Source organism: Gossypium arboreum, chromosome 1 (genome assembly GCF_025698485.1).
Source record: "Gossypium arboreum isolate Shixiya-1 chromosome 1, ASM2569848v2, whole genome shotgun sequence".
In the NCBI taxonomy this organism is placed as follows: domain Eukaryota; kingdom Viridiplantae; phylum Streptophyta; class Magnoliopsida; order Malvales; family Malvaceae; genus Gossypium; species Gossypium arboreum.
Window position 1 is genome coordinate 67,085,956 of NC_069070.1, and position 25,245 is coordinate 67,111,200.

Here is a 25,245-nt window from a genome sequence, read left to right on the forward strand (position 1 = left end):
AGATTTATATTACATCCACATAGAAATTAAAAATAAACGTAAAAATTAGTAGCATCATGTCTAAAAATTTATTAAAATAAAACACATAAATATGTCAATTTTTCGTGCACCATCAACATTGTAGGTGGTGTGGAGAACCACTAATGATGAGGGTTTTAAAGGTTTTGAAGTGATATTTGAGTAAAATTTAAGTTGCAAATTTCGTTTTGTAATCCTGATTTCGGAAAAAAGAATTATTTATAAGTGAAAAAAAGCTTGAATAGTCTCGTATTGTATGATTGTTTTATTAGTAGAGTCTAATTTAAATATAAATTTATGTGTAATTTAGATATATCTTGTTGTGACGAACTTTATAATTGGTGAAGAGAATAATAATGAAATTAGATTTAATATGATGGTTGTGTTTGATGGCATCGCGAGGAAACTCTTTACATCGTGCAGGATGTACATGCATGAGAGCCGTAGTAGGTACCCAGGCAGGGGTATAACAAGTGTAAGTAATTGGTCATATTATATGTATGGTCTTTGTACTATACGATCATTTATTTAATCCCTCCACTAGAATTAATCATTTGTATTTTTTTAATTTTTAATATGTACATTTATGGTTTTAGACTAATTTATTTCATCAATTTCTTTAAATAATTTGGCATAATTTATTTTTAAACATGTGACATATACTTTTTTTATTATAATCTAAAAAAAAATAAAAAGAGGAAATTATGTATAAATTTCAGTATTAATTACACCAATAGTCATTAAATTATGGATAAGTATTTTTTTGTCACTTAATTAAAAAGTTATAATTTGATCACTAAATTATTCAAAAAATTCTATTTAAGTAATTGAACTATTAAAAGTTCTTACTTAAGTTATTTGGCAATTATGTTATTTTTTTTAAAAAAGTTTGAGTTCCAAGTAATGATTTGACAATTGATATGATGGATCAACACTCATTGACGAGAAGAATAATAGTTGTTTGAATTTTTGTTTACAGATTCGTGACGTCTAAAGCTATTTCATGAAAAAAGCTGAACTATAGAAGACAAGAAAGAGAGAGCTTTTGATTTGTATAGATAATGTAAATAAAAAAATCATATAATATCGATTTTAACAATTTCAATTGACTTAAATGAAAACTTTTGAATAATTTAATGATCAAATTATAGTTTTTAATTAAGTGATCAAAATAAAAATTTATTCATAATTTAGTGACTAATGGTATAATTTACCCTAAAATTTATCGAACTATATAAAAATATTAAGGATACATTACCGCATGTTTGAAAAACCATATCAAACTTTTTGACATAATTAATGGAAAAAATATTTCAGGATTGAAAATATATATTAAAAAAAAAACCAAAGAGATTAGATATAATCCAATTATAATAGAAGGACTAAATCTAACAAAATGCATAATAAAAGGACCTTTCTATAAAATTTGACCTAAATATCTGATTGCCTCTACTAACGTTACATCCCAGTAAATCCAGCCACGTCAGCGGTTCCACCATACCCGATCCCACCTAACCGCACCCAACCACTCACTCTTCCCCTTCAACAACATCATTCATTGCTCGAAGATCTGCAGAACAAAACTCTTCTATTTCATTTTTTTCATTAGCAAAAAAAGCCTATCTTAAATCAAAGCGATGGCCGACCCCATAGAACCATCAACGTCATCGAGCGACCCGAATTCGATTCCAATACCGACCGCTATCTTACACCCGCGACGCGAGCCTTTCGAGCACGGTCTCCTAACAATCCAGAAGCTCATATTCAACGACCCCGTCCAAGCACTAACCCCTCTAAAGCAAAAATTCGCATCCCCCTCAACTGAACGAGTCGACTCGGCGGCCCTCGCTGAATTGCTACAGATCTCATTCGACCATTCGCGTCTCGTCCTTGAAACTCTCGCTTCTGTCCTCCACTCGGAACCCGACCCGCTCGTAACCGCCCTGCCGGATGATGTCGACTCCATTGGTGCCGATTTGCGTGATCTGATCCTGTTTTTGTATATTCAATCGTATAAGAGGCTTTTGCCGCGCTCGCACAAGGACTCCGCTGCGGTTGCCGATGTCTGGCCTTCCATGTCAGCATTCGATGGTTACTTGTCGGCCCTTTCGCCTTTGCAGGTAAGGAGCCTGACCCTTCGCTATCCCTTTTTTTTTTTCTTTTTTGGTGAAATGTGTTTTTTTTAATTGAATTTGTGGTTATTGGAACTTAGGTGGTTATTGATTTAATTTCAATGTCGTTTATACAATTATGGTAGATTGATGGTTACTTTTAGGAAAATAAACGCCTTTGATGCTGTGGGCTTATGAAATTCGCGAAAAGTTGACTCTTGCTCGGCATTGGGAAAGAACAAATGTGATTCTGTTTTGACTAACGGAAAGATGTCTTCGAGGATTTAATCTTTTAGATAACTGAGGCTATGTTTGGTTTTGGAAATAGGATGCAAAATCTCTTAGTAAACTAAAGGCAATAATATTTTTGAAGTATTAATTTAACTTTCAGATGCCAACAATGCGTGATATATGTTTATATGGAACAATTATGTGTGAGTTTGCTTAACATTTTACCATTATTTTTTTTATTGATAAAATAGGATTTTGTTTTAATTTTTTGTAAAATTCCATTTGGTTGATGTTTTTGTCGCTTGCTTTTTGAAGCAAAAAGGATGTGCAATGCATACTTCTTGAACAATGCATTTATAAAAACAACAATTTTAATAAATTAAAGTTAAAATACAATTCCCAATGAGGCCTTGGCCCAAATGGTAAAGGCGGAGGCCTTGGGTCCCAGGTTTGAGACTTACCATGCGTAATTATATGCGTAGGTGTTTGAGTCCCATCTGTGCAGTTGTCGTGTGAGTTTTAGTCGAGTTTCTTAGCTTTCGTATAATTTTATGCATGGTGTCTGAGTCCCATCATGTGCAGTTGTCATGTGTGAGTTTCCCATCATGTGCAGTTGTCATGTGTGAGTTTTAGTCTAGTTTCTTAGCTTTAGTATGGATTGTACTAGTTCTTAGTCTATTTGTGCTGCAATGGTTCGATTCTACTTTGTGGTACCTTGGGTAGTCCGTTGTAATAGTTTGATGCTTGTGGTTACTTGGACATGTATTTGTACCTTGATTGTACTTGTTACACTTAAAAAAAAAAAGTTAAAGTAAAATTGATTTTGTAAGTAAACTGCATGAGTATGCCTTTATGTAGAAAATTATATGTTGGCGTTGCATTTTAGTTATATTCATTTTTAATAAATTATTAAGTTGCTCAATTATTTACTTTTTTTTAATACTAACTTTTAGGAGGTGAAAGGCAAATAGAGGAAAATAAGTCGTAATCATAAAATAACAACCAAATAGATCATAAATCATTCAGCTAAAGGCAAAAAAAAAAAAAAAAAAAAAAAGGAAAAAAGAAAAGAAAAGAAAACCCAAATAGACCATTAGAAAAGAAAAAGAAATCTGCAAAAGTGATAAATAAAAGGAAGCATAAGTTTAAAATTATAGTATTCATTGTGTTTGGTTGTACTGTTTGTTTTCTTAATTTAATTCTTCATCCAAAACATTGTTGCATTTAACCTTAGGAAGTTGGGATGGGTGTTGGACACAAATAATCATTAATTTAGCCAAACCCAAATAGATCATTAGAAAGAAAAAAGCAAGTAGCAGAAGTGAAAACCAAGAGGGAGCATAAGTTTAAAATTATAGTCTGCTGTATTTGGTTATACTGTTTGTTTTCTTATTTTTAGTTCTACGGAATGTATTGTTGCACTTTTAAGCCTAAGAAGATGAGATGGGCCCTGGGTACAAACGTAATGAATAGAGATGCAGTGTTTTGAATTGCTTAGTTTGATTGTTCATGTTTTTATTTTTTCCATCTCCCTGCTGCTTTAAGATTTCTATAATATATGACTAATTTAGCTGGTACCGTGTCTGGGAAGATTATTATTAGTATTTCAGATAATGGGAGCATTTGTTAAACGATATATCCAGCTATTTATCTCATTAATATGGATGTCACCATTCTGTTAATATTTGTTATGGTTATAGATCTATTTGCTGTTCAAAGTTAATGGCTTTAGACTCTTAATTTGTGGTGATACACACTTAAGACTTACTGTCTGGTTCTTCTCTTTGTAGCTTGTCCGCAGCAACAGCCGCCGATTTATGCCATCACAGGCTGATGAAGAGGTCCACCAGCTGTCCTATCTACAAAAGCACTTGGCTAATATTCTCTCTCTTCTGTCAGAGCATGTGGAGGGGGAAAGTGAAGAGTCTCTGGTTTGTAGTACTGCTTCTTGCCGTATGTAGTTTGGCGTGTTCTTTTTAATCTTGTGGGTTTTTGTTTTGTATTTCTCAATACAATCAAAACTGAGCCAGTTGAAGTATCACTCGAGGATTACAGTTTCTTTTTCAGTTTCACAATGATCTTTTGTTGCATTTTAATTATTGCTATCTTTGTAGTTCATATGTGAATGCAATTTTATAATTCAGCATGTCAGAGGACAAAAGGTGAAAACATGGTAGAATAATTTTAGTGGTTGCACTTAGTAGAGTCAAACATTCATGTATAACAGTATTGAGCTGGGATGTAAATCTGGCTGTTTATACAATGTCCTTACGTGGTTTATGTTCTAGTTTTTGAAGGCATTACCTAGATTGTCTTACTCATAACTTGGCAAGAGGCCTAGTTTGCATTAAGAATGGTTTGCACTAAAACATTGGTTTATTTTAGTGCTCAACTTGTTTTTATGATGCAAGAAAATTGAGGGCCTCATTTGCATGACTAAAACATTGTAATATTTTTCTTTGTTGCTTCTCTTTGTTCTTCCTCTTTGTTATCAGACTGTCCTATCTTACTATGTATTCTTGATTGGTCCTTCTCAGTGTTGTGTATCTTACTGCATTTCCGTTCTTTTTGTGCTTGTTATTTGCTTCTATGGCTTTGCTCATTTTAAGTACTGTTCCTTCAGGTTTTAACTATGGAAGGGTTTGAGCACCTTGGTTTCCTGATTCAGTTTGGTGATAAGGGATCAGAAGTAGTTCCTTTAAGCCAAGCTGCTCCATTTTTTGCTAATTCAGATCCAGACATGCCTGCTGCACCTGTTCCAGTATCACAAGTTCATGATTGGCTTCTGCAGACTATAGCTTCTTCTTTGGAGTCTATTACTGAAAAAGTTTCTGCAAAAGAAAACGGTTCTCCTAGTGGCTCTGACCAGGATGTTGCTATGGCTGATGCTACTCCAAGTTCTGCCAAAGCCTCACTTAGTGCGAGGAGTCCGTGTTTTGTTGAGGGAGTCTCTAAATCATCTTATGTAAAGCAGGCATCTGATCTTAATAGCTCTTCCGTAAAGGTTAGGTTATGTTTGCATTGTGATTTCATGAAACCTGAATTTTTTCATGGGGTATTTGCTGTGTACTTTAACAATCCCTGAAAGTTGTTTGCATAACTTAGCATGCACCTTTCCTCAAAATTGAAGGTTCCAATAATTATTGTTTGGTATCCAATTATTCCAACAACTTTTATTAATTTCATGATGATTATTTGATATTTATGTACTTTTTGGCATAAAAATCCTCTAACTTCACATGACTTTATAATTTCAGGTTATTAATTGCCATGATTCAACTATTTACATTTTAGCACCTTTGAGATATGCCATTATTTATGGATGCTCAGATGCTACTATAGTTCTTGGAGCTGTTGGCAAGGTATCATTGCCTTTGTGCTGTTAGCTATTTGCATTGCATTAATTTTGGAACCAGTGGAAACATTCTCTTCTACTATAATAAAGATTTTGGATACAGATTTGTTTTCCTCTTTTTACATGGTATTGGTATTTGAATTGTTGAACATATCTCTGGTGAGATTTGTTTTGATGTTTCTTCTTTAGTGTTATTCTTATTCACTGTTCCACTGACTGGAAAATGTCCATCACTGTTAAAGAAGTTACCCAATTGTTTCTTTTTTACCAATGAGACTCAATCAAAAGGTGATCAAGCACCTTACTGTTCGATTCCTTATGTTTTTCCTTTTAGTATAGGGCTCTGGTCTATCTTTCCTTTAATCTTCCCTTCACCCGTGAGTAATCTATGAATTGTTCATGGTTGGAATGTCTGTAGGTGTACCATAAAGACATTGATACTCTCTTTTCAGAACTCTATCGTCTACTGTCAGTTAGTCTTTTTTTTTTCTTAATACATACGTGACTTGAGTGTCTGAACTTCCAAAAGAATAGCCTCTCTTAATCCTTCATTTGTATAAACTGCAATATGGACATGCACGTGCACACAATCAGTTTATATTGCTAAAATTTTTTAAATCAGTAACATATAGTTTCTTTCCCCATATGATACTTGCATATGTCATCTTTGTGTAAAGTCAAATTTTGCTGATGGTTCTAGTTATGATTTTCTATATTATTCTTTACCGTTTGCAATGATTCCTCTTCTATGGGAACACTTTATATGCTTTTCCCCCCGCCTCCCTTTTCATATTTTATTTTTACTTACTGTACTCCCTTTAAAACAATCAACCTGATGTCTACACCCCATAACTGTTGATCTATCAGGTCAAGTATGATATGCATTCATTCATGGTTGATTATAACGTGATCTCTTTTATTATTGCAGGCTGTAAGAGTTGAACACTGTGAACGTGTTCATGTGATTATAGCAGCAAAACGAGTCTGCATTGCCAATTGTCGTGAGTGTGTATTCTTTTTGGGAGTGAACCAACGTCCCCTTTTTGTTGGCGATAACCACAAACTACAGGTGAGTGAACCAACCACTTTGTAGTGCAATGGGAATTTGATGTAATCACACTTGAGTTTTGTGGTGAGAATTACAAAAATAAAAAAGATACTTGATCGGGGAAAGAAATTCAATTAGGTTTAGTTTTATGTCGGCCAAGATATAAGTTTTCACCGTCTGTAGAGAATTTTTAATGAAATATCTTGTTAATCTTGGAACAAGTTGTGTTACAGTAGCAGTTCGGGAGTTAAGCATCCATTAACCAAATAATTGAAGTGTAATCAAGTTAAATATTGGGCATGAGTTATTGTAAAAATCTTTTGCTGATTACTATAGTCAGTTGTCTATATGCTGGATATGGGGCCACATTCCTGTAGTGCTTTACATGTTGGGGAGAATGATATTAAGGTTATTATAACAACTTGGTCATTCTTAGTAACCACAACTGACAGAAAAATTACTTTGTAGCTAAACTTCTGTGATTTTTCATGCATATTGTATAAACTAAGGTATTTGAATACTTGTTTGAGCTCACTGGTTTGCTTTTGGCATTTGATTTCTTTGTAGTATCATCATAGGTCAACTATTGTTGCTGTCTAATCCATGCTATGTGTTAGCTTGTAATGATTTATATATATTGGCCGCCGGGGGTGGTGGGGATTTTCTTCTGGTCATTTTAATGCAAATCGTTGCTATCAGCCTATCACTATGATAGTATAGACAGTATATAGAATATTAAGGTTTTCAAGGGATATGTTCCTTGAAGATTTGGTTTTAGCATATCTAATATCTAATGATGCTGCAAAATAGAATAGGAATTCTTCCAGATCAGTGGAGGAGAGCGCCCCAAGAAGGCATTCCTTGTGTCTTTCTGGTAGATATAGACCCTTACAAATCATTGATTAATCTTTAATGACATTTTTTACTTTTGAGTTCCATCTTGCTATTATATGAGTTGGTTTTTGGGTGTAATCACCAGCATGAACTTCGATAGAAAGGAAGACTGACAGTTTGGATATTGTTTTCTTAAATTTTATCAGGTGGCACCATATAATACGTACTACTCCCAGTTGGAGGAGCACTTGACTGAAGTTGGCATTGTGTCAACTATCAATAGATGGGATGAAGCTTTGTCGATTAGTGTGATTGATCCACACGATTCATTATCTCATCCTGCAGGTGTTTCTGATGCCCAACCTGAGTCAGCTACATGCCTAGATCCTGATCAGTTCACCAATTTCCTGGTAAGCTTTGGTGTATATCATAGCTTAGCTTCAGGTATTCTGCATCTTTCTTTCCTTTACCCTTTTTATTATTTGATATTGTTCATACATGACATAAGCATTTTCTTAAAACACAGATTCCAAACTGGTTTGAAAATGAATCTACTGGATCGACAAAGGATAACCCGTTCCCATTACCTGATGCGTACATGACATCTCAACAGAGAAATGTAAATGCACCAAGCCTAAATGAGGATGATAAACTTTGACTTTATAGTTTGAGTTGTTTTTTACCTGCAAGATAGAAACAATGTCGTGTATAAAGAATTAGTGATTGGCTTTATTAATCTTTCTAATTTTGGATTAACATGATTTTTGTTTTCTTCCTAATGTTATCAACAGCAAAAGAATTTAAGTGAGATAAAGCAAATGTTGAGAGAAGCTCCCCTTGAAGAAAATCGGAAAAGAGAACTATCCAGTGCTCTTCATGTGTATTTCAAAGACTGGTTATATGGTAAATCCATCATCTCTATCTTTTTTTGTTAAGTTCATCTTTACGTTTCCATATGTGGTGGTTTTCATTATTGTTTATTCACCGTTGTAGTTGTTTACTGTTCTCTATTTTCTAGTTAAGAGTAATTTTGATTATAGGATGCTATATGGTAAAGATTATAGGTCCGATGATGGCTTTGTCCTTGTACTATGCTTAATTTGGGGATTTATTCATTTTATATATTTTTTGTACGTTAGTCATTGTAGTTTAATGTGGCATAATTTGGTCTTCCATTATAATGTTATTTTTTAGTCCAAATCAGTAATACCATTACAAGATATTCAATTAGTTGGTTGCTGTGGACAAATTTTAAAAAACTCAAAATTCCCTATCATTTAAGAGGTGAAACTATCTCTATTAAAATAGTATTTTTCACTAATTTATCATTTTAAAAAAGAATTCCAGCTCAACCTCATGAGTTAGATTCTTTTTTTTGGTTCTCTTACCAAAAAAAAAAAAAAAATCTACACTAGCTGACTAACAGAACCTTTTATAGGTGTTAGTGATTTGAACTAAGGCATAACATTAATAATAATAGGAAGATCAACTTATGTGAAATTAAAGTACATAGATTAAATTTTCAAGTTGTATAGGGATGGAAACCATAATTTGATCATTCTTGAAAATTCAAAAATAAAAATAGGTTCATGTAGCTGAAGATGATATTTTCTAGCTGAACAATGGGTATTTTCCTTTTTGGTTTCTTACTAGGTTACTGTAAATTATACTCCATTCTTTCCATTTGATTTCTAATGATTTTACCCTTACCTGATTTTATTTTGGCGCTCTGAATTTTAAGCAAAACTTAGGGTGGGATATTCCTAAATTAGGAAATCAACTGACTAATCTGATGTCACTGAACATTGGTTTGTGGATAATAATATGACAGCTTCTGGAAATATTCGTCAACTGTACTGCCTACAAGGTGACTGATATACCTCAGGGTCGCACACTGCATGTTCTGACGAGTTATAGAAGAATGGTTTACAGTTTTTGTTTCGGTTTAAACCCATTTTGGCAGTTCCTCATATAAAATTTCTGTAAGGTAGAAGAGGGAATTGAGAATCACCCCATGTAACTGAGAACAGCACATAAGTTTTATGGATTGGCTCATGTGCACATAGTGCTTTTCTCAAATGTAATATTCTTTTTTTGATAAAAAAGAAAAGAAATAATTTATTTTCTGTAATATTTGCTAACTTTGATCTATCTCTGTTAGTTTAAATTCTGAAATTTTATAAAGTGATTCAGTTTAGTTTAGAGTATAATTTGTTTGTTCACATTGTATGAAAAAACATTCATTTTTCATGTTATTATTTTTTAGCGTACAATATTTTCACCTTAACAATTCGTTTTACATAGACCTTGGCATTCATTTAGATTCTTTGTAACAAGTCATGTTGTAATTATTATAAATATTTTTTTCCTCACGTTTCAGTTTATTTCATAATTTGTATCAGTTTGTCTTGGTAATTCAATTTTAACTCTTCGTGTTGTTTGGGTTGCTAGTCTTGAAAGTCCGCGATTGTGATGCATTTTATTTTATCTATTTGATTCACATTTCATTTTGATTTTCGAGCTTGGAATTGGTTACGGTTGTGCTTGGTTATTAAATGCACTATGCTGGATGATATTTTTTTTAATAAATCCTTTTGAATTTTTTTTAAATAAAATATTATTAGTAGTAAGAACCATAAATAATAATAATACAAAGACATGATATACAGTACAAGCTAATGCACAAATGTCATGTCTATGTAATAATCTTGAAAGACAAGAAAAACAAATTGACAGTAACCGCAACATTGAAAGAATTTAAAAACAAATCAGAGAAGTATCACCTTAACCAAACAGCTTTAAATTACATTTTAGCTTTGCCATCATCAGACCAACTTAGCGATAAACTTCTGTTAACTAATAAACCACTGTCAAAAGCTTCAAGAGACCTACCACATCAGTAATGCACAAAGGGCCAAGTCTCAGATGGTTTGTACTCACCATTGTCTAGGATTCCAATTTACAAACACCATCCTTGTGCTCTATCGTGATAAGGCCCTCCAAGAATGATTTTCAATAGATTCGACGACATCCTTAATTTAGAAAATATCATATATACGCCAAAATCAATTAGAAACTAGAAACTAAAACTAAAACCACCATTGCTTTTAGAAAAAAATAAAGTAGACAAAACAAAAATCACGAAAATTTAGACAAAAATCATGATAATGTGAATGAAACTTAAAAAAAAATAGAGAATACTATAGAAGAAATAACGACCAACAACTAGCCTGAAGGTCGACATTGCCATAGGCAAAGCTAAGATTTGGTTTGAAGTTGAGTAGCTAGTGTTTTTCCTAAAAAGAAAAATTTAAGGGGAGTTGTGAGTATGATACTTGATGATGCATTTTCTTAGGGGGAGTAATACTCTATTTCTTTTTATTTATTGACTTTGTATGGCCCTTTTAAGTTATCATTTGTTGTAGGGTTTTGTAAAAATGCCATAAAGAGAGATTGTTAAAAACTTTGACTGTTGAATTCATTGTTGGACATTCTTTCATAACATCAATCACAATATCGTTCCTTATGAAAATTAAAGTGAATTGATAAGTTGGCAATTTTGACTTGTATATGATTTCAATATTTTACTAATGTCTTAATTAGGCAGCAAATATAGGACATTTTATTTACAAACAGAACTATATATAAGCTGGATTAAACTCTAACTTCGGCGACAATTTTGAAAAGAATGAAAGAGTTCAAAATTGCTTGGACTTTATCTTGTGGATTTAAGAGACTTGAAATTGATCAGATTTTATCTAAATGAGAATGCACTTCAAAATTAAAGAGATAATATTTAGGGATATTTTAATTTGAATTCGAAATTTGAAATGAGAATGAAGTTTTCAGAGTTTATTTTTAGGTTGTTGTAATCGCACACTTGTGTGTGCTTCTTGAAATATTTTGTTTGACTTTTTTTATTTTGTACTTTGAAAATCTTTACTTAGTTATTTCTTGGAGGGTTATTTGGTTTGAAAGATGAGGATTTTGGGAGAGTGAATGTAACAATTGAAGACAACTTTGAGGTTTTAATTATCCATTAGTGCGAAGGTAGATTTAAACAATAATTCTATCGAGTTAAATTGTTGAGTGAATTCGTTCTTTGAGCTAGGCTCTACAGAGGTAGGATTATTAGACCTGAACTACATTAACAAACTTTTTATCTTGGTCTTATTTCCATCTATTGTTTATCTTGCATTACTGGCTTGCTCAATTTCTTGTCATAACAACTAATTCAACAAAAATATTGTAACAAAGACAAATCGAGTCATTTTCAAACTTGATCATATACTTATTACTTCCAAAGATCAACATATCATCTATACATAAACATCCAATGACATATCCCTTATCAATGTTCTTTGCATAAACACACTTATCAACTTTAGTGATTTTAAAATATTTGATAGTATAACTTTATCCAATGTTTCATGCCATTGTTTAAGAGCTTGTTTCAAGCTATACAATGACTTAACAAGTTTACACAACTTATTTTCTTTATTAAGGTCACCATTTAGGAAAGTTGTCTATGGATCCATTTGATGTATTTCTAACTTGTTAATAAATCTATTAATGTTAGCATTGTAATAACTCAATTTTCGTCCGTGTCAGAAAAGTTGGTTTGAGACCGAATTCTCTAAGTCAAGCTTACCCGAGAATTTTATTCGAGAAGTTCACATGACATATATGAATTTATAGGATCAGGTTTCAGAGTGATTAAATTAGATAAGTTATTATTAATAGTACAAGGACTAAATTGTGAAGTAAACAAATAGAAGAAATTTAATTAAGGATTTAAGCAAACCCTTATGTGCCAATTATACCAAGGACTAAGGTGTAATAAAGCCAAACTCAAAATCCATTAGTGTCCAAACATGATCTCAACCATCCATCTCTATTAATGTTGTTAAGCTTGCATGGTAGCCATTAGATAATGATTAATTAGCTTAATTATAATTTAATTACATGTATAAATATTAACTAAGTGTGAGAGAGAAAAGAAAACATATAATTTTCATCTTCTTTATAATTGAACTAAAGAAAGGAAGAAAGAAAAAAAAAAGGTTTTACATTCCTCTATTGCCAACCATAATTTTTAAAGGTGAGTAAGCTTTCTTTTGTAAATTTTCATGGATTCTTGATCGATCAAGCTTTGTGTAGTCAACCCATGATTTTTTTTTTTTTTGTGATTGTGGAAGCTAGATAAAATTCCATTATTAAATACATAGTGAATTGGAGCTTGGTACCATGTAATGGTTGATAACTAAGCTTATATTAAATGAAATACATGCTAGAAATGAAGTAGAAAATGTTGAGACAAGTTTTGATTTAATAGTTGTTAAGGAAACTATTGTTGAGTTATTAGGGACCTATATGTAAGAAATGAAAACATTGTGATTTATTGATATATAATGATAGTTTAAGGTCCCTAAAGTATAGTCACGAAGTTGGAATTTAACTTGATTGGAAAATTTTTGAGTTATATGAAAGTCGGACATTTGAGCACAAGGAAGTTGTCACACCCTAGATCTGGTGGACTCGATTTGAAGGCATGTAAGTGTGAAATTATCTATTTGGCATAGTGTAGTCCGCCCATTTATAGTCGTTTGATGAAAATGATTTGGCGTAAGGTAACCACCGCATAAGAAATAAAAGATTATATCTTAGGTTATTCTACTATTTAAGAAAGTATATTATAAGCAAAAAGTAACTCTGGTAAGGGATACTGCCAAATGCATAGTATGCCTAGCTTATCTCAACACTGTATTAGTTTGGTTTCGTAATGTGAATTGGTTAAGAGTCAACTAAATTGATTGGTCAAATAATATTTGTACAGGGTATTCATTTATATTTCTTTCGGACTATGCATGCCATTTATTAGGACAAGTTCTGGAAACCATTGACACTTGTCAAGTTCTACTAAGAGATCTGGACATATATATGCATGGTGAGAAAGGTTGGTTGGGGGAGGGCTCTTCTTCCTACAATTTTATTCTCTGGGTTTCCTTCTTTATTAAGCTATAAGCTAAGATTTTTTAATTGATCAGAGGAAGATCTACTTCTTGTTGTTGCTGCTGGGCCGAGATGGATGTCCAAGTCTAGAGCTTTGAGCTACAGTTTAGGTGAGTACCAGTTGAGTCTCTATTATGACTACTTGCATGTGAACTATTCAAGTAGATTTATATAACTGATGATGATATCTCATATAAATGGTAAGAATAGAAGGAAAAGTAAAGATGTTACATGTGTAATGATGATATGTATGAAATATTTACTGAATATGAAGTTGACTGGTAAGTATGCAGGTAAAGTATGATATGGAAATGAATGAATCAATCAGGAGTGTGAGAAAATCTAGACAAGTGAATTTTGAGTAAAATGTCCTTTATGGTGACTTTGGTAGAGTAGTTACATCACTAACCAGACTAACAGATTATAATAGGAAAATAAATGCAAGACCATGCAGTTGAGACCCATGGCTATGTACGATATGAAAACACTCATGGTGATTCTTCTAGAAAGATGAAGGTTGGACTAGTATATCACGACATGAAAATATGTAAGTCCATGTGGTTGAGACCCATAGAAAGATATGACCGTAGGAATATTCATGGTGATGCCTTCTGTAATATGTAAACTAGAATGACAGATCACGACATAAAAATATGTATAAGCCCATGAGGGAGAAACCCATGTCACCTTCTGTGATAGTTTGTCGAGACAGTAAACATGTGATTATGTATGTTGCTTATGTGGCGTGATCTGCTAAACCCTTGTGGCATATTTTATATGGCCTTGGTGGCAAACCCAGTATTGTCTCACCAGCATACTTGGTGATGTCTTTATGTCATAATCTAGTTATCTGCCATTGTAGTAAGTTCTAGATGAATTATACGGAATCTTTAATAGATAAATCTATGATAAAGATATGATACATCTGAAGTTAATTTGGTTTGATTAGTTCTATGAGGTAATTGAACAAGGTTTAAGGAAAGTTCTTGAAAGAAAGTATGTATCTATATTGTTAATGAGGCTATCTGCCATAGTAATTTACTAGTTTAGAAAATGGGTGTATTCGTAGTTATGAAAGAGATAAATATTTTTCAGTTTGAGTTCACCCATGATAAATAGAGTTGAAATCTATGTCATCCGATATCTGCCATATCTGAATAACATATTGTCTCATTTTGGAATCATATGAAATTTGAGTTGTTTGTCATCTTGGGTTTTGTAACAAAGATGTGTGGAATTATTCTAAATGATCTAGACATTTCACTATTAGTAGGAGCATGTGTTGGGTTGGACTAAGTTATGATTTGTTTTAGTAGTTTGATATTATTGAACTCAGCCTGAGAATCCATCAAACATGAATCTATATAGTAAGTATCTGCCCGTGAACAATATCCGTGAACTATTCTAGGAAAATGCTAAGTTTTGGTTTGAAGAGAAAAACCGTATGAAGTGAACTTTGTAGAAGTAATCCTTCAAGAAGTATCATCAGGGTTATACAAAGAAAATGATAGTGGAAAATTGTCAAGTAAGATCTGAAATCCACCAATTAGTGAAACGGAAGTTGATACGTTAAGTATAATCGTTGGAATAAGTACAGGCACACAGATGATGTTATAACAGTATCTGCCAATTTATGTATTAAAGCTTACTAAATTCGTATAACTTACAAGTGTTATGTTTATGTTTCAGGCATTGTTGTAAAAGTGAATGCACCAAGAAGGACGACGCTAGGATTACACTAAGGAAGTGGCCAACAGAGATATTATGCACACAGTGGACTATTTGGAAAAGTTGCGTATAGTAGGATAACGCCTTTAAGAGCACATATTTAGCAATCTTTTGTGTTGTAATAAGTTATGACAAGTCTGATGTATTAATTTATACTTAAATACTTCACTTTGATTCTTTAATAATGAAACCTTAAATGTAACATCCCAAAATAGGGCCTAAATGGAATAGTGGTTGCGAAACAACGAATCTGAGATAGAAAAGTTTATTCTGATTAATTTTTAAAATTTACCGAGTGATTAGATGCATGTGTTAGAGTATTGAAGGAAAATTTTACAGATAGCAAGCTTAATTTGCCTACTAGGGCTTAATTGCAAAAGTTGATAAATATGAGTTTTAGATGCTAAAGGATTAAATTGAAGAGTATAATTGAAGTAGAGGTCCTTAAATGGTAATTAGACCATTAGGTTTTCATGGACAAAAATGGACATACATAGATAAAAATAACTAAAGTTTTAATAAAGGGTATTTTAGTCATTTGGTAATTAAAAGATTAAAAAAGGGAAAAAGATGACAAAATGTGCCCATCTTCTTCATTAGGCCGAAATTTCAAGGGTTCTTCATAGCTAGGTTTTTTCAAGCTTCCAAGCTTCATAATAAGAGATTCCAAGCCCCGTTTTTAATGTTCTTTACGTTTTTGAAGTCCCGGTAACTTGATTTAGCTTATTCTAACAATAATTTAACCTAGGGTTCATATTTGGAAAAATACCCATAGGTGAAATGTGTTTATTTTGATGTTTTATGGTAGAATATGAAGCTTGAAATTATGTTAAACGACTTGAGCTAAGCAATTTTAAGCGAAAACGAGTAAAACGACATAATCGATAAAAATACCTAATGGTCATAAGCACATGTTAGAGTGGGAATTTGATGCTGCCATAGGTAAATAAAATGATCAGCATGTCATAAAGCATAAGAATTAGGGATAAAGATTCATTTCCGAGCCTTGGGGAAAAAGTATAAATATGCAAAAGTTTAGAGGCAAAATCGTAATTTTTCCAAAGTTAGGGTTAAGGACTATTTTGATAAATGTGAATATTAAATAAGTTAAAATTTCTATTATAGATCAAGAAGAACGAAATTCGGGGTTAGACTGAGGAAAGAAAAAGGTTGAGGACTAAATCAAAATATTTGATTGTATTTTGTATCGAGGTATGTTTGCGGTAAATAAATGCAATTTTTTGTTATTTATAATTAATGATGTTATTTTTCAGCATCTATATATTTATTTTATAAATTTATTCCTTGATGATTCAAGTAAGAATTGATGGAGAAATGATACTCAAAAGTCCCGGTTGAACCTTAGGAATATGTAGGATACAAATGTCATGACATTAGGGGTTAAAGGATACCAAGTAAGACCATGCCAAGGCATGACATTGGTAAGTGAAAGGCCCGTTACTGTTAGTCAGGGAAGAGGGGATAGAGAAGCCTTCTTCCAAGCTATGAATGAATGGTTTGCCGAGTTCGTTTGTACAAATCTGGCCGTTAGACGGCCACCCCCTCATGATCCTCAGACTACCTATGTAGCTTCCCCAGTCACAGATACATTCAGAAGATAGAAGCCACCAGTTGATAAAATTAGAAAGCAAGGGGCCGAAGAGTTTCCGGCTACTAAAGATGACGATGCAGAGAAATTTTGGCTCGAGAATACTACCAGGGTCTTTGAGGAGTTATCCTGCACACTTGAAGAGTGCATGAAGTGTGTTGTATCACTTTTAAGAGACTCGGCCTACCGTTGGTGGAAGACACTTGTGTCAATAGTACTGAAAGAGATACTTGGGATTTCTTTTAGGAGGAGTTTCGTAAGAAATACATTAGTCAGAGGTTCATCGACCAGAAAAGAAAAGAATTCCTTGAACTAAAGCAGAGTAAGATGACAGTGTCTGAATATGAAAGTGAATTTGTCAGATTCAGTAATTATGCTCGAAAGTGTATGTCTACTGAAGCTATTATGTGCAAGAGATTTGAAGATGGGCTCAATGATGATATTCGACTTTCAATCGATGTTTTAGAAATAAAAGAGTTCGTCATTTTAGTTGAAAGAGCTTGTAAGGCAGTGGAGTTGCTGAAAGGAAATGGCAAAACTGAAATTGAGATGCAAGACACGAAGAAAAGACAGATGAGAAAGTCGTTTCAGTCTACATCCAAGAGGCTTAGAGAGTTCTCTATTAGATCTAAATTTTCAGCAGGGTATTCTAGCTGAAACAGAGGTAGAAGATTTATGGGTCAGAAAGCTCAGACCACTTCAATTGCGAGTGTTGGCAGTATTCAGCCTGATAGACCCGAGTGTCCTCAATGTCGAACAACTAAGACTGGTTGTTTCTGATGTGGTACATTAGATCATTTCATTTGGGAGTGTCTTGAGATGGTTAAAAGAGAAGTAATATCGAGTGTAAGATCAGGCAATGCCCCCGTTAGAGGTAGACCTCAAATAAGTTTGGGAATAGGGGTAGGTAGAGGTGCATCTAGAGATTCAGCAGCGGACCCGATGTTAGAGTGCCTGTAAGGACCTATGCTATCCGTGCTCGTGAAGAGGCATCATCCCTCGATGTAATTACGGGTACATTTTCTCATCATGGTGTTAATGTTATTGCTTTGCTTGATCCGAGTTTGACCCATTCCTATGTTTGCATAAAATTGATGCCTAGTATGAACATGTCCATGGAGTCTACGAGATTTGTGATTAAAGTATCGTATCCATTGAGTCAGTATGTATTAGCAGACAAAGTATGTAAAAATTTGCCTTTGATGATTAGAGGTTACTGTTTTTTGGCCGATCTCATGCTATTGCCATTTGATGAGTTTGATGTGATTTTTGGTATGGATTGGTTGACTGCGCATGATGTGATAGTGAATTGTGGAAAGAAATTTATTGAATTGAAATGCAAAAATGGTAAAATTCTTTGGATTAATTCAGATGAGTCAATAGTTCAATTGCCATGATTTCTATTATGTCTGCTCACAAATGCTTGAGAAAAGGATATGAAGCTTATCTTGCTTTTGTGTTGAATACTAAAGATCCAGAGTTGAAAATTGAATCAGTGCCTATGGTACATGAGTTTCCTGATATGTTTCCGGAAGAACTACCAGGTTTGCCTCCTATCAGTGAAGTTGAGTTTGGTTTGAATTGGTTCTGGGTACAACACCCATTTCCATTGCTCCTTATAGAATGGCTCCAATGGAATTGAGAGAATTGAAAGTTTAGTTGTAGGAACTAACAGAGAAAGGCTTTCCAAGACCTAGTTGTTCACCATGGGGTGCACCAGTGCTCTTTGTGAAAAATAAAGATGGTTCGATGAGATTGTGCATAGATTATTAGCATCTTAACAAGGTGACCATTAAGAACAAGTATCCACTACCTAGAATTAATGATTTGTTTGATCAATTGAAGGGAGCTAATGTGTTCTCCAAGATAGATTTGAGATCCGGATATTATCAGTTGTGAGTTAAAGAGTTAGATGTTCCGAAGACTACTTTCCGGACTAGGTATGGCCATTATGAGTTCCTTGTGATGCCATTTGGCTTGACTAATGCTCTTGCCATTTTCATGGGCTTAATGAATTGAATTTTCAGACCTTACTTGGATAAATTTGTAGTTGTGTTCATTGATGATATCTTGATTTATTCTTATGATAAGACTGAGCATTCAGAGCATTTGAGAACAATTTTATAGACTTTGAAAGATAATCAACTTTATGCCAAGTTTAGTAAAAGTGAGTTCTGGTTACGGGAAGTTGGTTTTCTTGGACATATAGTCTCAGGTGAAGGTATTAGAGTTGATCCGAGCAAGATTTCAGCCATTGTTGATTGGAAGCCTCCTAGGAATGTATCAGAGGTCAGAATTTTTCTTGGTCTTGTCGGTTATTATAGCTAATTTGTAGAGGGATTTTCCATGATAGCTACTCTATTGAAAAGATTGCTACAGAAAGATGTCAAGTTTGAATGGACTGAAAAGTGCCAGAAGAGTTTTGACAAGTTAAAGGCATTGTTGACTGAAGCTCTTGTCTTAGTACAACCAGAACCGAGTAAAGAGTTTGTAATTTACAGTGATGCGTCCTTGAATGGACTAGGCTGTGTACTTATGCAGGAAGGAAAGGTAATTGCTTATGCCTCTAGACAACTAAAGCCACACGAGAAAAATTATCCGATACATGATTTAGAGCTAGCTGCCATTGTATTTGCATTGAAAATCTGGAGATATCACTTGTATGGTGAGAAGTGTCGAATATTTACTGATCATAAAAGTTTGAAATACTTAATGACTCAGAAAGATTTGAGCTTGAGACAAAGACGATGGCTAGAGTTGATTAAAGATTATGAACTAGTGATCGATTATCACTAGGGTAAGGCAAACGTAGTTGCTGATGCTTTGAGTAGAAAATCTTTATTTGCATTAAGAGCTTTGAACACTAGTTTAACCTTATCAGATGATGGTTCTATCTTAGCTGAATTAAGAGCTAAGCCAATGTTTCTTGAAGAAATTTATGAAGTTCAGAAAGATGACAGTGAGTTGCAAGCCAAAAGAGATCAGTGTGAGTCGGGTATAGAGTCAGATTTTCAAATTAGTTCTGACGGTTGTTTGATGTTCAGAAATCGGATATGTGTACTAAAGAATGATGAGCTTATTCGAAAGATTTTAGAGGAAGCATATAGCAATTCTTTGTCTATTCATCCAGGCAGTACAAAGATGTATAATGATTTGAAGAAAATGTATTGGTGGGTAGAAATAAAGAGAGATATCTCAGAGTTTGTTTCTAGATGCTTGATCTATCAACAGGTAAAAAAAGAACATCAGGTACCTTCAGGTTTATTGCAGCCTGTGTTAGTTCCTGAGTGGAAATGGGACCGAGTTGCCATAGATTTTGTGACAGGATTACCGTTAACACCGAGAAAGAAAGATACAGTATGGGTTGTGATTGATTAGCCGACGAATTCGGCTCATTTTATTCCAGTTTGTATGGATTATTCACTTGACAAGTTGGCCGAGTTGTATATTTCAGAGATAGTCAGACTACATGGAGTACCGTTATCGATTATTTCAGATAGAGACTCGAGATTCACTTCGCGATTTTGGAAGAAGTTATAGGAAGCTTTGGGCACAAAGTTGAGTTTTAGTACAACTTTCCATCCTCAGACTGATGGTCAGTCAGAAAGAGTTATTCAGATACTTGAGGATATGCTCAGATGTTGTGTCTTAGAATTTCAAGGTGGTTGGGAGAAATATTTGCCGTTGGTAGAGTTTGCTTATAATAATTATTACCAGTCGAGTTTGAAAATGGCACCTTATAAAGCTTTGTATGGACGTAAATGTCGCACACCTTTGTATTGGAAAGAGCTTAAAGAAAATCAGATTTACGAGGTTGATTTAGTTAAAGAAACCAAAGAGAAAGTGAAAGTTATCAGAGATTGCTTGAAAGCAGCTTCAGATAGACAGAAGTCTTATGCAGACTTGAAAAGAAAAGAGATTGAGTATCAAGTTGGTGACAAAGTGTTCTTGAAGGTATCCCCGTGGAAGAAAGTCTTTAGATTTGGCAAGAAAGGCAAACTAAGTCCACGTTTTATTGGACCGTTTGAGGTGATTGAAAGAGTTGGACCATTAGCATATCGGTTAGCTTTGCTGCTAGATTTAGAGAAGATTCATGATGTGTTCAATGTGTCTATGTTACGTTGTTACCTTTCTGATCCTTCACATGTGATTTCACAGACAGAGGTTGAGATTTAGCAAGATATGACTTATGGTGAAGAACCGGTAAAGATTTCAGCTCCAGAGGTCAAGCGACTAACGAACAAAAGTATTGCACTTGTAAAAGTATTATGGAATAGGCATGGAGTAAACGAGGCTACATGGAAGCCTGAAGAGGTTATGCGAAAAAGTATCCAAATCTTTTCAAAGGTAAGATTTTCGAGGACAAAAATCCCTAAAGGGGGGGAGAAATGTAACATCCTAAAATAGGGCCTAAATAGAATAGTGGTTGCGAAACCATGAATCTGAGATAGAAAAGTTTATTCTGATTAATTTTTATAATTTACCAAGTGATTAGATGCATGTGTTAGAGTATCGATGGAAAATTTTATAGATAACATGCTTAATTTGCCTACTAAGGCTTAATTGCAAAAGTTGATAAATATGAGTTTTAGATGCTAAAGGATTAAATTGAAGAGTATAATTGAAGTAGAGGTCCTTAAATGGTAATTAGACCATTAGGTTTTCATGGACAAAAATGGACATACATAGATAAAAATAACTAAAGTTTTAATGAAGGGTATTTTAGTAATTTGGTAATTAAAAGATTAAAAAAGGGAAAAAGATGACAAAATGTGCCCATCTTCTTCATTAGGCTGAAATTTCTAGGGTTCTTCATAGCTAGGTTTTTTTCAAGCTTCCAAGTTTCATAGTAAGAGATTCCAAGCCCCGTTTTTAATGTTCTTTACGTTTTTGAAGTCCCGGTAACTTGATTTAGCTTATTCTAGCAATAACTTAACCTAGGGTTCATATTTGGAAAAATACCCATAGGTGAAATGTGTTTATGTTGATGTTTTATGGTAGAATATGAAGCTTGAAATTATGTTAAACGACTTGAGCTAAGCAATTTTAAGCGAAAACGAGCAAAACGACATAATCGGTAAAAATACCTAATGGTCATAAGTACATGTTAGAGTGGGAATTTGATGCTGCCATAGGTAAATAAAATGATCAGCATATCATAAAACATAAGAATTAGGGATAAAGTTTCATTTCTGAGCCTTAGGGAAAAAGTATAAATATTCAAAAGTTTAGGGGCAAAATCGTAATTTTTCTAAAGTTAGAGTTAAGGACTGTTTTGATAAATGTGAATATTAAATAAGTTAAATTTTCTATTACAGATCAAGAAGAATGAAATTCGGGGTTAGACCTAGGAAAGAAAAAGGTTGAGGACTAAATCAAAATATTTGATCGTATTTTGTATCGAGGTAAGTTTGCGGTAAATAAATGCAATTTTTTGTTATTTATAATTAATGATGTTATTTTTCAGCATCTATATATTTATTTTATAAATTTATTCCTTGATGGTTCAAGTAAGAATTGACAGGGAAATCATACTTAAAAGCCCCGATTGAACCTTAGGAATGTGTAGGATGCAAATGTCATGACATTAGGGTTTAAGGATACTAAGTAAGACCATGCCAAGGCATGGTATTGGTAAGTTCTACAAGGCAAGGAAATCATCTAAGACTATGTCAAGACATGGCATTGATAAACTACTATAAGGCAAAGATCCCATGTAAGACCATGCTAAGACATGGCAATGGTGAGTTCATAAGGCAAGGATACCACGTAAGACAGTATCAAGACATGGCAATGGTAAGTTTAAAAAGGGAAGGTACCCGTGTATCCTTAGTATTCCAAATGGTTCAACAGAAAATTCAAAGAGTGTACCAAAGGGAAGGTAAGATAAGTCCATGTTCGAAAGGTTCAGGTTATCTTGATAATTCATTTAGAATGTTGTTATTTATTTACATGCAAACTTGCTAAGCTTTATGCTTACTTCCTTTCTTTTCTCTCTTTCTTATAGTATCGCAAAGCCAACTCGGAAAATTGTAAGGACGTTGGAGATCGCCTCACACTATCAACAAGTTATCTTGTATTTTGTGACTAGAAATACTTTAAGTTATGGCATGTATAGGGACTTGGCTATTTTGTGTGTATGTCCTTATGATATGATTAAATAATGGCATGTGAATTCTTGGTAATTATTAGCTTATGATATAGCTCAATAAGAACATGTTTTGGTATTATTTATACCTAAATGAGGTTTGATGCAAAGAAACTATGAAAGAGTAAGAGTTGGCCATGGAACAGTTAGGAAACAGCAGCAGTGACGTGGTTTTGTAAAATCACTAAAACTTTTATAAATGGAATTAAATGGCGAATAAGATATATAATTAAATCTTATTGAGTCTATTTTCATAGGAAAGAAACAGAGCAAGCAAAGGAAGTTTATATTTTGAGATATTTAAATTTCTATAAGACTAGTTCAGAGTGACTTCGTGATCCCCTGTTCCAACTTTGGAAAATCACTAGAAATTGTAAAAAAAGAATTATAAGTAAAATTTTATATTTCTAGATTTCTTAGTGAGTCTTATTTCATTAGAAACAAACAAAAACATTATCCTATCTCTGTATAATGAGATAATCAATTTTTAGTGAAGAGAGGTCAGGTCCACTGAACTACGAAACAAGGGAATCTTTAATGAATAAACTGTACTAATTGGACAAACTAAAAATTCTGGAAAAATTATGGTAAGAAGAAATATGAGTCTAGTTTTAGGGAAAATTTACAGATTTAAATCTAAAGTTTTTTAACTCAAGTTATAATTAATTTAGTGACTGTTACGTAGATGGACAGTTTTATTATGAATAGTGAAATAAATTGTTTTGATTTGTGTAAGTAATCGAAAAATTTTTAATGTTCCCGGTTTGGTCCCAAATCGTTCCAATTGCATGTTTTAGGGCCTCGAGGGCCCTTTTTAGGGATTTATAGGATGAATGTGAGCGAATTAATATTTATTTTTAAAAAGTAAAATTTTTTTATGCCCCAAACAAGTAAGATAAGTCTGGTAATGCCTCGTGCTCGACTCCGATGACGGTCTCAAGTAAGGGGTGTTACATTAAATAAAATAATAAGAAATATTTTTTAAGTCCAGAATACACGTCGAATGATTTGAAATTTTTTCTAAGTATTATGTGAAGTAACACCTAAGATCTAGACTCGGTGAATCGGGTCGGGTTGAGGGCGTTACAAAAGTTAAGTTAAGAAAATATGTTCATGCTTTGTTTTAATCAAATTCTGTATCTAATTACATTATTAACTTCATTTCATTATTTGAATTTATTGAACGTAGTTAAGGAGGAAGCCAAAACATCAAGGGTTAAAGGGGAAATAGGCCGTGAAAAGTGAATTTAGTTTGTTCAAACATGATTTGTTGTTCTTACATAAATTTATTAATATTGAATGCTAAATTAAATGAAATGTATTGGAATAGTCTGAGTTGCTTTGGAAAAATAATGTGACATCATGCATTTGGATTCAACGACTTGTTCAAGTGTGGAGGTGTTACATTTAGTGGTATCAGAGTTAGAGTTTAGCCAATTCTTGGACTAAATCGAGCATTGTATTGAGTCTAGAGGTACATGCCAAGTCTAATGTCGAGTTTGGGCTGAGATTTGGAGGCCAAGTCAATTGTTAATTGTTTATATGGATTGAAATGATGGAATAGGAATCTTTGTGATTAGTCTTTTGAGGATGAGATATGGTTAATGACAAGATTCGTAAGAAACTATTCCTTAAAGCCATAAGAAATTATGATATTAAGAGCCTTTGAGGTGATACAATTTTGGGAGAGGAAAATGTTAATGAACTCCTAATGATTTGGTATCGAATTTTGTATGATTTTTGTATGAGACACACTGAACCTCTGAGAAAATTCGTTTGTAGCCATGCAAACATGGCAACAATGATTATGTACCTGAGGTGATTACTATGGAAGAATAATGTAAAAGTGTAGAAAATTGATTATGGAAGTTCAAGATTATAGAACGGGATCAGGGGATTGCATCATCCATCATCTCATTATAGTAAATCATATGATTTAAGAAGTTGTTTGTAAAGGATACGAGTTAATCCGAGATGATAAGGTACAATACCTCTGTAACACCCCTTACCCATGTCCGAGGCCAGGACAAGATACAAGGCATTACCGGACTTAAACATACACAATCACATAAAATCCAGCCATAAAATTTCATTCAAATAAAAAACATTCATACATATGTATAACGTCCCTTAAACGGGCTTACGAGGCCC

General features: G+C 33.4%; 1 protein-coding gene across 2 annotated transcripts; it reads left to right on the plus strand.

Annotated features, from left to right (window-relative positions):
- The first annotated feature begins 1,521 nt into the window (after nt 1-1,521).
- LOC108483646 (uncharacterized) lies at nt 1,522-9,807 on the plus strand. Of its 2 annotated transcripts, XM_017787154.2 has the most exons (9): nt 1,524-2,138; nt 4,151-4,291; nt 4,984-5,364; nt 5,618-5,722; nt 6,644-6,784; nt 7,804-8,007; nt 8,124-8,216; nt 8,389-8,500; nt 9,429-9,807. In XM_017787154.2, the coding sequence occupies exons 1-9, from the start codon at nt 1,656-1,658 to the stop codon at nt 9,470-9,472; spliced, it is 1,704 nt and encodes a 567-aa protein (XP_017642643.1). In that variant the 5' UTR covers nt 1,524-1,655; the 3' UTR covers nt 9,473-9,807. The 2 variants fall into 2 exon arrangements, with proteins under 2 accessions (XP_052884881.1, XP_017642643.1); XM_053028921.1 differs by lacking the exon at nt 8,124-8,216 and having other exon boundaries at nt 1,522-2,138.
- The last annotated feature ends 15,438 nt before the right edge of the window (nt 9,808-25,245 follow it).

Excerpts from the sequence above, each read along its gene's own strand:
- LOC108483646 (XM_017787154.2), top strand. The coding sequence starts at position 1,656 with ATGGCCGACCCCATAGAACCATCAACGTCATCGAGCGACCCGAATTCG. Across the intron at positions 8,008-8,123 it reads ATCAGTTCACCAATTTCCTG|ATTCCAAACTGGTTTGAAAA; the intron begins GTAAGCTTTGGT and ends CTTAAAACACAG. Across the intron at positions 8,501-9,428 it reads TTTCAAAGACTGGTTATATG|CTTCTGGAAATATTCGTCAA; the intron begins GTAAATCCATCA and ends ATAATATGACAG.